We start from the raw sequence: 15,368 nt of genomic DNA on the forward strand, positions 1-15,368 counted from the left end.
AAACTTTTTTGATACGTTAATAAACAAAATACCATTTTAGAAAACATATGAAAGAATGGATTTTTAGTAATAACAAAATATTTATTAAGTAGTTATTACCACTCTGTCACAATTTCAGCTAAAATGAAGCTTGTTTTTGCTATAAATATTTTTTCGCTACTAATTACAGTAAAAAATTAACAGCATAGACGTTAACATCAATGACTTAATTTAATATGATTTTTCCAAAGTCGCACTATTTATAACATAACATATAAACGACCAAAAATAAGTTGACTACCAGGAGACACCAATCGTTACAGAGTGGTAAACGATGTGACATAGTTGTTATTCTATTAAATATGCGGCAGCGTTTTGGAATAAAACAGTTTTATTTAAAAATAATAATTTAGTAACTTACATATAAATCATTATGGTTTCAAGTTAGTCAAAAAATTTACTGGAGATATCTTTATTATTAGTATAACTAATGAAATCACACTTGAGAACCTCTGGAGAGTGAAATATCCGTATTTCAGGAACTTAAAGGACAAATTTGTTCCAAATACATAAAATAATGCACAATTAATATTTTCGGCAACCTAAAATTTAAGTAACATAATGAAAATTACGTAATTTGTTAAAGTTTTAATCAGCCATATTTCGAAAATACAGCAGTGGCTTTTAGAACTTGAAAAAAATACTCTTTCCTTTTTTAATTACCTTAGAAGCTGGAAGGACTTTAATGTTATCATCAAACATCCGATAAATCATTCTCCACCATATTAAACAGTCTACCACATTCATCGTCTGTTCTTGAGAACAATAGCACGAAATTAGCTTTTTCACTAACGAAACTTTTTATTAATGAAGCGCAAGTGTATTGGACGTTCCTTTCGCTTCGTACTTTAACCAAAACGTGTAGTTTCTCTTCAATTTTTCTTTGATGAATATTCTCAGGTTGGAGTGTTTGGTAAGAATGTGACAGATTTGTCGTGTGACAGAGGGGTAAAATGTGTTGCAAAGTCGATTAGCATTTAAACAGTAACATAAAGTGTAATATTCACATGTTGATTTCAAAGTAATTGTTATTACCAATGAGTAAATAACAAAATTATAATTTCATTGTATTTTATTTTAACAATTACCTACGTGACGAAGCTGTCGCTGAATAAACACACGCACCTCCTGTCACACTTTGCCGGTGGCCGATACGCGGTGTCTGGATCTCAAAGGGGAAATCTTACCAAGGGGAAAAGGAGACCTTAAACTCAGATCGATGGCAATAAGGACGAGTGGCTCAAACAAATATTTTAAATGGCAACCTACGTGACAGAATGTTACTACTAAAACATTAGGTAGTAAGAGACAAATTTTCAACAATTTTTTTTAATATTTCAGAAATCATTTAAAAATATATATTTTGTTTTACTAAATAGGTAATATCTTCTGGAGTTTAAATAAATTTTTATATTTTATGTTGTCATATATATTTTTTGTAACATTATCGAATATGCGCAGGATGAAGTGGCGGGAGACAGCCAAGATTCGTATGAAATACTCCTCTGTCACGCGGATTTACCACTCTGTAACGTAATTTTAAATACAAAAATATAAATTAATATTTTTGTAAACGTGCACAGCTGTTGTGTTTTTAGTACAATGCACGCTGAAATATAAATAAATAAATATTTGTAAAACTCATGATTTTTTCTTCACAACTGATGGAGACTAAGTTATGTAGGTTAAAAAGAAGAACTGCCCATTTACTTAAATTTGAATGATTCAGCACCTAGCTAGACTCTTCGGCTACCTGTGTGATTTTTTTCAAGGCTGTAGAGCATCATTTACTACATAATTCTATGACAATGCCAACCCTCGATTGCCTATTGCCGACCCTTAATCAATAAATTAAAGTACCTAACTACATATTATATTCTAAGTAGGTGTGCGTTGAACATGGAGATGGACGGACGATACCTATAGTGAAGTCCGCGGGGAAGCACTGGATGCGGGCCACCTCCGATCGGACAAGGTGGAAATCTATGGGGGAGGCCTATGTTCAGCAGTGGACGTCCTATGGCTGAGATGACGATGATGATGATGATGATGTGCGTTGAACAAAGTGCAACAAAGACGGTAATTAAACCTCTCCATGCTGCTGCCGCTACATGGATTCTTTAACACTGTAGCTAAACGTCAACTATATCTTGATTTGCCATAAATACGACGCTGAAATCGATGGACGAGTTTATCGACGTAGATAATGAACCCGTGTGATGGCCGCTGCTGTGATAGAGCTAATGCTGCCAGCCTCAATCTTCCTGAAATACCTATGATGTTTCGCCTGTTATAAAATGCCACAGTTTAATGGATATACTGTTAAAACTGTTACCTTTTTTATCTTATGAAATGAGGATAACGACTATGCATCCATGGGTGTGCCAGTGTACATATATGTCATAAAACAGAACTATACAGACTCCTTAATAAGCACTAAACGAGCACTAGCCTAGGTTTGCGTCATGTACCTATTTGTTTGAGCTAGACTTTCTATTTAAAGCAATTCATTAGCGTGTGGTCCAGGCGGTCCCACGGCATTTTAACTCAAGCGAATCACTAATTTAGTGGTTGACCACTGTTTCTATTTCTATCACAATCATGATGATACTTTGTCTATCGTTGGCCTTAAAATAAAAAGGTTTAAAATTAGACAAATGGCGCATACTGTAACAAATGATGAGGGTCAAACTCATTACCAATTCCAACATTTTGTAAATAAGATTAAATGATTGTTTTCAGCAAGCCTACCCCGCAAGGGAGTACATTAGTACAAGGCGTGAGTGCGTGTGTGTGTGTGTTTCAGCAAACCTTCAGACTTGAGGCACCCTATCGTGAACTTGTTTTGACAACGATTTTCAGATGCAAAATGTATTGAATTTGACATTAATTACTTCGTTTTGATTTCGCGATACCCCCTTAATGCATTCATTGTGTATGGTCTGCTGGCGGGGCGTGACAATAAGACATAAAAAACTAAATAACCTACTACATTGACCTGAGTGCTATTTAGTCTACTTTTTATCCCGGAGTTCCCACGGGAAACCCTTTATAGGATACTAGCTGTTCCCGCGCGCTTCGCTTCGCCTTAAAAAGTTTTCCCGTGGGAAATCCGGGATAAAAAGTAGCCTATGTTCTTTCTCAGGGTCTAGACCGTATCAGGGTGTATACCAAATTTCATTCAAATCCGTTCAGTATGACGACCGAATGGCGTAGTGTTAGTGACCCTGACTACTGAGCCGAAGGTCCCGGGTTCGATTCCCGGCTGGGGCAGATATTTGTTTAAAGACAGATATTTGTACTCGGGTCTTGGGTGTTGATATTTATATTTAGTATCTATCTATCTATGTATTTGTGTAGATATATCAGCTGTCCGACATCCATAACACAGGTTCTGCCTAGCTTGGGGTCGGATGGCCGTGTGTGAGATGTCCCCACATATTTATTTTTAGTAGTTTTGACGTGAAAGAGTAACAGACAGACAGACAGACATTTTATAATATTAGTTAGGAAGTTAGGATGCGAAGGTCGCGTGGAATCGTAGATCGTTGTTAAAGAAAGGGAATCTGAAATTACTTATGAAGTCCTTTCGCAAAGGCATGATCGCAGTAAGACATTTAGGTACAACCAGTTGGGAAGGTAGTAGAGAATGTAACCTATGTATTAATGTTAGGGCTTACGAAACACCTGTAAAGTCGTAACTTACAATTAATTTGTAATGTATGCGTAAGAACATGCATATACTTACATACATTCATAAACTGTACGCAGTGTTGAAACTCCATATTTTAGGATGTTACCTCCTACCTAACGTCTTTTTGAAAGGTTAACGATGCACAATCCTAATCGGAAACCAAGATTCACCCTAAGCCACGTACCTATTCAATTCAAAATACGCCTCAGAGCGCGGCAAAAACCAAAAAATTCCCTTTGAGGAAACAATGATAGAGTCCTTTATTCATGATACGAATTGGGTATATTTTGCAACAGCAGATTTAGGGGTCTTATCTAAATCTTCTAAGCAGTCGATAATGAGGTTTGGCCGACAGTCCTCAATTGTTTTATGCATGAAGGAAAAGGTTTTTTTCGGAGGAGCGGCGGCTGAGTAAAGGGACAATGGTGGTCTTCTTTCGGTTAGAATTAACTGGCTGTAAGACATTTGAGCTCACTGTTTGGTGTCGGCTTGTTTTTTACGGCCACTGTTTTTTTTTAGCTTCAAGACGCCTTTTTGTATGCTCTGCATGTGATTAATTAACATCGATGTGGTTTGAATAATCAGGTACTGCTGGTACTTTAGTATAGAAAATCCGACTTCGGCTCCCATCTTATTTAGGTACCCTTGCTTATTTATACAAAACGTGTGGTGTTGTCCGTATCAGAGGCTACTCGATATTTCAAACCAACAAAACGTATTTATTTCCTTACCCAAGGTACTGAGGTTATAAAATTTAATTTAATTTAGAGTTTATTGTAATTATAACTTAGAATGTCGGCAACGATTACGCATAAATGATATCATTCAGAAAATCCCAATCATGTAGGGTCCGCCGTTTCGGTTCAAAATTGCATTTATCCAATACACTTTTTGCCGCAATTTCGGCGCACGCGCACCGCACCAGGGGGTCACTCTATACAGACGAAAGAAGTATGCAACCGGTACGTTTAATACAACGAGACAGAGTCATAGCTCGCGCAGCAGCGTTTCGAAACATAGTTTTTTGTCGTATAGAGTGACCCTACAGTTGACGCGCCGCGGCCTCCGATTCCGTCTGAAGAATCCGATCCAATCGGACGCGTCGATCGTCGGGCCCGGGGCGGGTAATTTGCGAAATTACGATCGAAAAAAGAATTTTAAAAATCAAGTTCATTGACACCACCGTGTTTAGTGCGCTCGGTTGCAGGTTAACTACTTAACTTCTTCGTGAATGCTCTTGTTAAAGGCAAAGTTAAAGTTATCGTAAAGGTAGGTAGGTACGATTGATTTCGCTCGTTTTAAGTTCACCTGAACTTTTAGGTACTTATAGCAAAGTTTGAAAAGTTGTACAGTTATTTATAAAAGGTATAAAATCAAAATTTTCATACACTAAAAATTCAATGTATTCATACCTACAGACCAACTATGAAGTCCTGAAAACGAAAGTGGATCCTAACTAATTGTTAAAGCCCGTATTTAATTGACCCATTATATTTATTAAAGGACAAATCCGTTAAAATGCCACCATCAATCGGTAATTTATTTTTAAATGTACCTATGTAAAAATAAGTAAACAACTGAGAATGATAAAAAGTCTTAGCAAAATCGCACTCTTTATTCTTCTTCTTCAATCCCAATTAGATACTCCTCCGAGGAGTCTGGGGCTGACACCAGGCGCTTCCATCCTTCTACTCTTTATTGTCAGGACTTGAGTTTGACTGTACCATATTATTTTTCATCAAATCTATATCAACCATGGTAGTTCAAGCTCCCCACCCCTGCACTTACAGGTACTATCTAATTGGGAGCATAAATCCTAACTAATATTATAAATGCGAAAGTAACTGTGTCTGTCTGTCTGTCTGTCTGTTAGTCTTTCACGCCAAAACTACTGAAAGGATTTGATTGAAATTTGTTATACATACGATACGGTCTAGACCCTGGGAAAGAACATAGGCTACTTTTATCCCGGAATTCCCACGGGAAAACTTTTTAAGACGAAGCGAAGCGCGCGGGTACAGCTAGTATATAATAAAGGGATACGCGATACCTACCATGAGCTTAAAGCTAAAAGCAAAGTGTAAGAATAGTCATAAATGAGTTGTCTCATGTTTTAACTTCAAATAAACGCTCCAAGAGATTTAGCTCTAACTAGCAGCACAGAACCAAGATGTGTGGTGTGGTCTCAAAAAAATCCTTGCCAGCAGTAGGACACCATAGAAGCTACATAACAAAAAAACTAGTAGCAACATCATATAAATCTATACTATCAGGCGTTTAGCGCCCAAAAAGCTCGCATATTATTTCACAGACATATTTTTTGTATTTCGGTGCTATTATAATTTATTTTTTATAAAGTTACTAAGAACTCAAAAACCATGGATTTTTAGAAGTAAAAAATCTTCACACTATAACTTCTGAAACTATCTGAAAAAGCACTGAATCTCACCTGAAATTGCCGATAACCATTGCTACAGCATGCCCGTACGGTAGTCGCTAATCAGAAAACGCACGGTCAAAAACACTGGCACCACAGAAGAAGAAAAATAAAGTTTTAAAAACTGAAGTTCGAATTCGGAGTTTGAATTTCGCGCTCACGTCACATGCACAGTGGGTCGAGTAGCGCTGCGCGCGGGGGCGCCTGATGCTGACTGGCGGCGCGGGCGCAGCCTCGTCCCGGACCCACTCCCCATCCCCACCACACCCGCCAGACACCACGCCATTCATGAAAAACCTCGCCTGATTCAGGACCGCCGCCGCTTTTTTGTAAGGGGCTAAAATAACTGTTAGCCAGAGAGCGCTGAGTTTGGTGTGCCGTTTTTGGAAAGACCTTTTTTGCTTTGGCCCAATGCTCGAACTTCTAACTGGATTTTAATGGACTAAGTTGGGTTGAGTTGTGGAAATTATTGACTGCACTTTAGAGGTTACTGATTGATAAATTATAAAAACCTCGTCATTCATCACATGATCTAATTGTATGTATTCCAGCAGCATACTCCTTCGCTATTTATCTATTTCATAATTATTACAAAGTATCTGCAGCATTACAATTAAAAAAAAACCATGTAAGTAATGCTTTCTGAAAAAATGCATTTAGATCATAATATGAAACCTAGGTTCCAACTCCTGTGTACATTATACAGTCATACCAAGTATTCTGTCGGTGTTAAGATACTTAACGATTTATTTGCCTATACTAAGTTAAGTGACCCATCGTCACAGGAAAACTTAGCAGAGGCATATTATAGGTAGGTAAATCTCCTCATACCTATCAAGCCCTTGACTAGGCTAGCAACAAGGAACTTGGAATTTTGGCAAAGTTTCGCAAGTCCCTTATCTAGGCTAAGCGGGTAGGAAGTGAGCTGTTTGCGCAACAGTGTGCGGAAGCGCGGGCGGGGGCGTCGTATCTGGACATCCGGCGGGAGTGACACGTTTAGTGTCCGTGCTAGTGACGAGCTATACTCTATAGATTTAATTAGTGGCTACTTTTCCGTTCATGCTTCACCTTTGAAAGGTTCTCCGTGGGAATTCCGGGATAAAAATGGCTATAGGCTACCCTACAAGAATAATTTAGCAATGGTCAAAGAGAAAAGCATTAATGTATGATAATCAAAGCCACTAACCATCCCACCATCGGCGGCGAGTAGTCCGGCAGGGCAAGGTTCACAAAAAATCGGCTCTCTTTTCCATAGACTATCATCCAGAAAGATTTAAAAATAAGCAGATTATGTATAAAAAAAAATCATAAGCGCAACAAAGGCGCAACAGCACGTCATTACGTCACTTTAAAAGCAAATCAACAAAAGTTCAGCATTTTCTAAATTATTCGTTTTAGTTTGAAATTTTATATTACGTTTTCTAATATGGGTGATAATAAAAATAAGTGTCCGCCTAAATGCCCGCCGCCGTGCGAACCATGTCGCACCATCAACCTGGCAAAACCTATCAAGATGGACAAACCTGATATGGGAATGTATGAAAAAGACTGCTCTGGAATCAAAGTACAGTGCCCACAACCAGGTAGACATTTACCTACATAATGTTAGATGCAGTTGATATTATTTACCGCCCTATTAGCCCCATAGTTACAACAATAAGTAAGTACCTACTTCCCTCCCAAGCATAATAAATAAATTACTTATATCTATTACAGTAAGTAGAAAGTACAGAATCATGGTATTTCTATGTAAGTATTTAGCCAAAAGCAAAACTATCTGTATCCGACAAAGAAGCCCTACCTACTTACGTAGAGCCAAACTTAAATCAACTCTTACAACGTTATGCATCCCTGGTGCTTATTACAAATTATGTAATGCCTCTTAGTCACAGTGGCTACCAGGCTCGTAGCTACCGCCCATTCATGAAATCGCTACGCTATGTTGCGAAATGCATTTTACACATTTCACAGACCGCCCGCTGAGGCCAACTTGTATCAAGGTTTGCACCAACGAACATGAGAAAGGAAAAGGAGTTCCGCGGCCGCCACCGCCGCCCTACTACGCCCACGGAAAGCTCATGTGGGGCGTCAAAGTAAGCTTACTTCTTCAACATTTCTGCTCCCCTAATCGTTATTAAGTTATTGAGCCTTCTTTATTTCCATAATCCAATCCCAAGACAGTTGGAGCGTCTTCAAATTAAACTAACTCCTTGGTACTACGTTATTTTATTAGTGTTGCTTTTAAGTGTGTAATGTAACCTCCTTCGCAGGCTGGGATCCTGGCAGGCGCGATATACTTTACGTACAAACAAGGGGTCTGGGGTGATCAGCGAGAGGCGATGGAATGCCTGGACCGGTGGTCGGAGTACGCGAAGAGCTTGAACACGCGCCGCCCTCCCCAGTTCGATAAATGTGGCAACGTCATTGTTAGTACACACCACTTACATCGTATGCAACCCTGGTAGAAATGGTTACGTCACCGTTAGGGGTCGCGATTGCGGGCGGTTTGTGAAAGGGTTGAACAGAACATCCCTCCCGCCTTATATCCGTTACAATTTTGGGTAAGTACTAGTAAGCAGTAGGCAGGGACCTATAAATAACTCAAGTCTAACCCAATCATTACAGTATTGTTAATTGCAAACTTACTGTTCTTACGTGTTAAGGTATTCGAACTATTTTATCTAAGACACCGGCTGAAAAACAGGGCTTCTAGTCTAGAAATTCTATATACGTGACTTCTAAGTTACTTGCTAAATATTTATAAACTTGCTGACTTTGGAGTCTTTGGACGGCTGATCTTCTAAACTCTTAAAAAGTAACAGGCACATTCCCCTTTCTAAAATAATTAAATCCGTGAATCACGTCTAACTACATGAACTACTGTAAGTAATCATAAAGTTATATTTTTAAACCTAACTTATGTTAGAAAAAGCTGCCAACGTAAGTGGTAGGTACCTACTGGACCTATACGAGTACGATATTTGGGCAACTGCCAAACCCCACCTACAGAAAATCTGCTGCTGCCGCCACCCCACCCCTTTCCACATAAATTTAACACATTGAAACCTACCCACACACTTTCACCAACGAATAATGTGTGTAACGTACCCATGTTGTCAGATACCACCCCTATGCTATCTCGCTCATCCCTGTGTCTGTGGTGAGGGGTAGTTGAAGCTCCTATTCAATACTGGTGCCCTAGTACCCGTAGTTGCTTTGAAGTAAGTCTGAATCTTGCCATCATCGCGACAACGACGCTTTTCGCAAAATGGATTTCAGTAAAGAAAACTCAGTAAATTAATGTTTTAATGTTCAGTTATTCATCTAGGTACTCAACTCAATTCAGGTCATTTCGTACATTCGACAAATTTGTAAATTCCATACATAGATTATTCCATAATTCCATGTTTGATTGCACCCTCAATTCAATTTCAATAACATTGAGATTTTTTTCTCAAGGCAAGCGCTATAATTTGCGGCCTCGTTTTTATTATAAAACGGAACATTAGGAGAGGAATGACACAATATTTAATTGTAATTTGTACCTAACAAGTGCCCCATTGTAATGTAAACCCGAACGGACGTACTCACGCTTCCTTTCGCAGATAACGTCCTAGTAAAGTGCGGCCATATCGCTATCAATTATTGAATTTATTTTAATAACATTCCCGCTCATTAAGATTTTTTTAAATTATGTTAGAGTTGCTCGTCATACGATTTTAAAATATTTTTACTACTTAAGTAAGTATTAAATATTGCTGAAACATTCAGTGCATTATATCACGTCACGTACGTAACAAAACGTACCTACCTAAGCATCATCATTTTTCTAGGCATAGAGGGCAATACTCGTATAGTCGTATAATACGTAAAATAGTAGTACTTGTTGCTGTTGTAAGTGATTTTTGAAGCCTGTTTTTTAATGTATTTTCAACAACTTCAGAAGTCTCGTATCTTTTTTCAGAAAACTGAGGGTGGGGTGAGTTTATTGCAGCCCGTGTACATTATCTACAAAGAGGTCATTACAACGTGCTTCTCGGGTAAGCTCGCAATCTGACTTATATTACACATTTTAATTACATATTGTAATTGCGATTTAGAAAAAAACTAAAAGTAAATTGACCTAAGCTTTCATTTGAAAAGGCTAATACACTCACGGGCATTGAAAAAGTTCCACTCACAAAATGCCGACACCAAGGGCGTACCCAGGTAGGGGCAGGGGGGGGCAGCTGCCCCCCCCCTAGGAGATAAAATAAACGTAAATTTTCCTGCCAAGTCGGAATTAAAAACGTGTTATCTACTCTTACCTACCTACCTATTTAGTTTTGTATCTTAATCAAAGTAATTAAGGTCAACTGGGGTTACGTTGTATTTTTAGATCACTAAAAGTTTTCGGAATAATAGGAGCAAAGGTATGAAAAATTTAATGTAAAAGTGAGATATTTAGTTTAAGAAACTAACGACTATTGAACAACTATTTCTTAACAAATTTAAAGCATTGATTTCTTTGCTGGAATCTTATAAAAGTTTCTTATTTAGTGTCTTAAAAAAATCGTGATTTTGAACGCATTTTCCAGGTTTGAGGCAAATGTGTTTTTAGTATGTAACTATTCAATAGGTAAGCTTTCCGTGAAATAATTATAAACAAACAAAAAACCCGACTGCACGCTAAAAAGATGAAAACAAGCCCCAATGTATGTATATAGGTGTACCTTGTGTGGCGATCAAGTTGGTCCCCGCCTGCGATACTTTCCATTAACATTGGGGCTTGTTTTCATCTTTTTAGCGTGCAGTCGTGTTTTTTGTTTGTTTATAATTTTATTTTTTTATTTGTAACTTTTTAGTTGTTTTTATTTTATGAAATTGTATGTTAGTAGTCATGTTTTAGTTTATTAACATTTTTTATTTCAATAATTTTGATTTTGTGATTTAAATACCTACAATATGCATATTTTTGTAATGTGCAATCAAGCCCTTTCATTTGATACCCCACACGGCATAGTTGGAAAATATATATATTTTTTCGATCATCACTTTATGTCCTCTAGAGGGCGCTTTATACATTTTAATATAATGTCACATAACCTATAACCATCGCGCAATTAATACGCTTCTAACGATACCTCATACATCAAAATCTATCAAGCCGTTTAGGCTACAGGAGGGAACAAAAAAACAGACATACATACATACAAACATACAATCGAAAAACATTACCCTCCTCCTTCGGCAGTCGGGTAAAAAATAAGAGACTTTATCCAGTTAATTTTTTTGTGCAATAGTATGGCAGTTAATTTAGCAAAAGAAACTATCATTGACGAATTCACAGATGATTTAGTAGAAATCAGGAAAATGCGTCTAATTTTCATGGACGCATTTATTCCATGATAAATCCTAATAACATTGTTATGAAAAAAGAACTACCTAAGTTCTCCTGTAAAGTGAGTAAGAATGTAGATTTAATAGTGGTGAGTGACAGTTGTTAATAAAATAAAGTAACATCCATACATCCTCTCAATTATATTCTTTAGAAAAATAGTAAGATTGGATCAAACACGGGTATTAAACTTAGATATCAATTAAAATATGTGCATGGCAAAACCCATACTCTTCAATAAGTTTAGTGTTCATAAATAGTAAAAATCCTTATCGAGCTGGTTTCAGTGATCGTAACTGATCACTGAGGTTAACATATGGCACGGTCAGCCTTGGATGGATGACCGATTTCAAATGGTTCTTTTCTGGACGCTTCCGTGCTTTGGATGGCACGTTAAGCCGTGGGTCCCGGTTGCTGCTTCGGCAGCAGTTGTTAAGCCTAGTCAGAGGCCTTCAGGCAGTTTGAAAAAATCTGACAGTCGGGTTGACACTTACACTTACCCGACAATTTTAGTGCATTGTACTCAATAAAAAACGGCGATACAAATTTACAGCGAAAAGCGGGTGACTACAGTCGTGAGCATAATTATGTATGTATTAAAAGGTTGACGATTTCTGTTTTGAGGCAATGCGTTGCAACAATCGCAATAGCCCTACTACGCCTATCGACACCAAACAACGGATTTTTTTAAATTATCATCAGCTTTTAATCTATAATGTGGCAAGATACTTGGCGACCCTCCTTGCGGGGTGAAAGAAGTGGCGGGGGCGAGGTAGCACGACATGCTACACACGTAGAAAAGTGTGCCCGGATTAATCTCGCGATAGCTTGTAACTATTTCTGACGTAAGTAAAATTTTATTCTATGAGTGTTCCCGTAAATGTCATATTTAGCTTAAAATTTATAGTTTGACAGCATTAAAATTTGGATGTTTACCTTCAGAATATCTACCAATTTGAATTTATTTATGTAAAAGTGTTTTATTTTATAAATCAATTTCCATGTCACTTTCATGTTCACTCTCTGTTTGAACTTGTTCATCGTCGTCTTCATCCTCATCTTCATCATCGTTTTCATTAACTTCAATTATAAATCTAAGACAAAAACCAAAAAACATTATACCTACTTTGAAGTATAATGTACTAGAGTACGCCAGTCATATTAGTTCAGTGTACACCTATAATATTTTATGTTTAATTTACATTAAATTATAAATAAACAATAACATACCTGTCCAATACATCGTCAAATGCTCTATCAGATTTATAATATTCGTCTTAATTTTTTATGACATGGTCGTCACAATTTTTCCACTTTTCAGGCGAATAATGGACAACATTTCAAAAAACTAAAGCTGCTATAAATCGAAAACCATTTCGAGATTTAACTCTAAAGGCCACAAAAAAAATGTTTTTGTATTTTTTGGATGTATCATTTTCGAGAAAATCATAAAATAGTAAAAAAGTGCTGATGACGGCATGCATCAGGTGCGATGCATTTTGATGATCAAAGCCCATAGATTGAAAAACAAAGTAACTGTCACTTTCATTTTTGATTGACGTTGACATTTTATCGTGACGTTGTTGTTTGTTTGGGTCATTTTCATTAATTCTGTTCTGACACTTTCGTACTATTTTTTTTATTTTTTATTAAGAGATGACCTCAATATAATATGTCCCAGAGCATGCCACCGCATACACAGCTGAAAAATGCTTCTGCTTATTTTTTTACATGATAAGTACCTACTTTCCATCATCAGAAATATCAATGTCATTTGAAAATGACCCATTTGTTGGTTGGCATGTAAACAAAGTTTAAATGTCACTTGTCAGTGTCATTTATGTTTTTTTTCGAAACTCAGGCAATAGACAAAAATAAAAATTGAGCCGAATATGTGACGTCTCTTCCGGTTTTAAAATAATTAACTTTAAAGTTAAAAATAACATGCAAAAATTAATGTATATACAAAATAAAAAAATACGGGTCCACTAATTTTCTATAAACTTTCCGAATAGCTAATAAAAATATAGGGTAAAGAAAATGAAATGTTGTCCATTAGAGAAAAGCAACTCAAAGTCTTTTATCTCTTTATATAAGTTAGAGTCAATCGACGTTCTTGCGAGCTCGCCCTTCACGTACCGCCACACAAGTTCAACAGGATTTCATTCCAGGTGGTATGGGGGTAGGCGAAGCACGATATGACCATTTTCTTTCAAAATTTCATCAATTTTGTAATTTTTCTCTGTGTTTTGCTCATTAATTACTTTCATTAAATCACATAAATTTTGGTTGCTTTCCTAGTTACAAGAACTGACAACTGACGCACTGTCATATGGACTCTTCGTCTTTGTTGTTTACTTTTTCGTATCTGACTGCGCAGTACCAACCTTTAGCCGCGTAGCATGACTGATCCGGTACGCTGTTCTACAAGAAGCCCCTATATTGAGACATTATACGATTTGTTGTTTTAACGTTATTTTGTTGACGAATTATAGATACCTAATAATAATATAATGATAATATTAAAAAGGCCTCAACACTCATCCTAAGACTAATGGTCTCAGGATCAATGATCTCATGTGGGTCGCACTCAAATTATGACAGACTATATAAGACATGTGGCCGCCTCGGCTGCGCGGCCGATACTGCCGTAACAATGACATGCAGTGCACGCGTTGCCCTTTACCGCTACCCCTCCCGCTACCCGCTGTCGTCTTGGGTACCTCGTCCCCTCCGCGTCTGTCACCCCGCAAGGAGGGTCGCCAAGCAACTTGCCAATCTATAGCTAGGGCTCTGGCTCTTGTATTCAGCTACATATATTTGTAATACTTATGTAATAATAAGTACACAGATGTCTACTAAACTAGTCTGAAATTCCACCTTCGAACCAAAGAATTATAAACAAAAAATATAGCATTCATTCATACATTTTTTCAGGAGTCGTGAAAATCCCCATGATGATAAAGTGCGCGTACACGGACTATGTGACCGCACTCGAGAGGCACTGGGACGACACCAAGAAAAAGGAGTTGGAAAAAAAGTAGAGTCAAATTTTTAATAGTATATGTAGCACTTTTTATGTAAATGCAGAATAATAGACGGAACATGAGATTTTGTAAATGGTTTATTCATTGTTTGTATTTTTTATTATTTTAAAAAGAACGATGTTTTGTAATAGTATTCATATTTACAATAAACAAAATGAAAACAGTCTGGATTTTATTTAATATACTTATATACTAAAAAATTATATAGCTCTACATTATGGGATCGGAAGCAAAAGCCGAAAAGGGGTCATTCTGAAACGCGATAATTTCGCGAATTTTCAAGTTATTCAGAATGATCTCCTGATTCCCTTTCGATTTTCGATTGCAACACCATTAGGTCATTAGGTATCAACGCATATTACCCTGGTCTGAAAAATTATGTTACAGAATCGTGGTCAACGAATTCCGACTTTGTACAACTGCTAACCGTTTAATAAGACCTAGCTTACATTCCTATGACTAACTTAGAACAATTATATATCAATCACTATCATTGACGACCGAATGGTGTAGTGTTTAGTGACCCTGACTGCTATGCCGTAGGACCAGGGTTCGATTCCCGGTCCGGACAGATATTTTTACTCGGGTCTTGGGTGTTAATATGTATCTATTAGATATATCAGCTAGCCTAGCTTGGGGCCGTGTGAGATGTCCCCATTATTATCATCATTATCATCATCAGCCTATAGCAGTCCACTGCTGGACGTAGTACTCTCCCAAAGCACGCCACTGGATGCGATCTATAGCTTTCATCATAACCAGCCACCTTTCGCA

At 37.4% G+C, this 15,368-nt stretch overlaps 2 protein-coding genes across 6 annotated transcripts in view; one reads left to right on the forward strand and one right to left on the reverse strand.

Moving 5' to 3' along the window:
- The window catches only part of LOC105390686 (papilin), a 110,311-nt gene extending 103,912 nt beyond the window's left edge, over nucleotides 1-6,399 (reverse strand). For all 5 annotated transcript variants that reach the window (XM_048630335.1, XM_048630333.1, XM_048630334.1 and 2 more), the window contains exon 1: nucleotides 6,183-6,399. In XM_048630335.1, the coding sequence (XP_048486292.1) occupies nucleotides 6,183-6,202 (20 nt within the window). In that variant the 5' untranslated portion in view covers nucleotides 6,203-6,399. The remainder of the gene's footprint in view (nucleotides 1-6,182) is intronic.
- A 1,079-nt stretch (nucleotides 6,400-7,478) lies between these two features.
- Nucleotides 7,479-14,757, forward strand: LOC105386988. The gene is made up of 5 exons (XM_038107189.2): nucleotides 7,479-7,753; nucleotides 8,142-8,263; nucleotides 8,441-8,596; nucleotides 10,135-10,210; nucleotides 14,485-14,757. The coding sequence occupies exons 1-5, from the start codon at nucleotides 7,597-7,599 to the stop codon at nucleotides 14,589-14,591; spliced, it is 618 nt and encodes a 205-aa protein (XP_037963117.2). The 5' UTR covers nucleotides 7,479-7,596; the 3' UTR covers nucleotides 14,592-14,757.
- The last annotated feature ends 611 nt before the right edge of the window (nucleotides 14,758-15,368 follow it).

The sequence above is a fragment of the Plutella xylostella genome, chromosome 25, assembly GCF_932276165.1.
Source record: "Plutella xylostella chromosome 25, ilPluXylo3.1, whole genome shotgun sequence".
NCBI lineage: Eukaryota > Metazoa > Arthropoda > Insecta > Lepidoptera > Plutellidae > Plutella > Plutella xylostella.

Coding starts and splice junctions, on each gene's coding strand:
- LOC105386988 (XM_038107189.2), top strand. CDS start 7,597: ATGGGTGATAATAAAAATAAGTGTCCGCCTAAATGCCCGCCGCCGTGC. Junction 8,264..8,440: donor AGCTCATGTGGGGCGTCAAA/GTAAGCTTACTT, acceptor CCTCCTTCGCAG/GCTGGGATCCTGGCAGGCGC. Junction 8,597..10,134: donor ATAAATGTGGCAACGTCATT/GTTAGTACACAC, acceptor ATCTTTTTTCAG/AAAACTGAGGGTGGGGTGAG.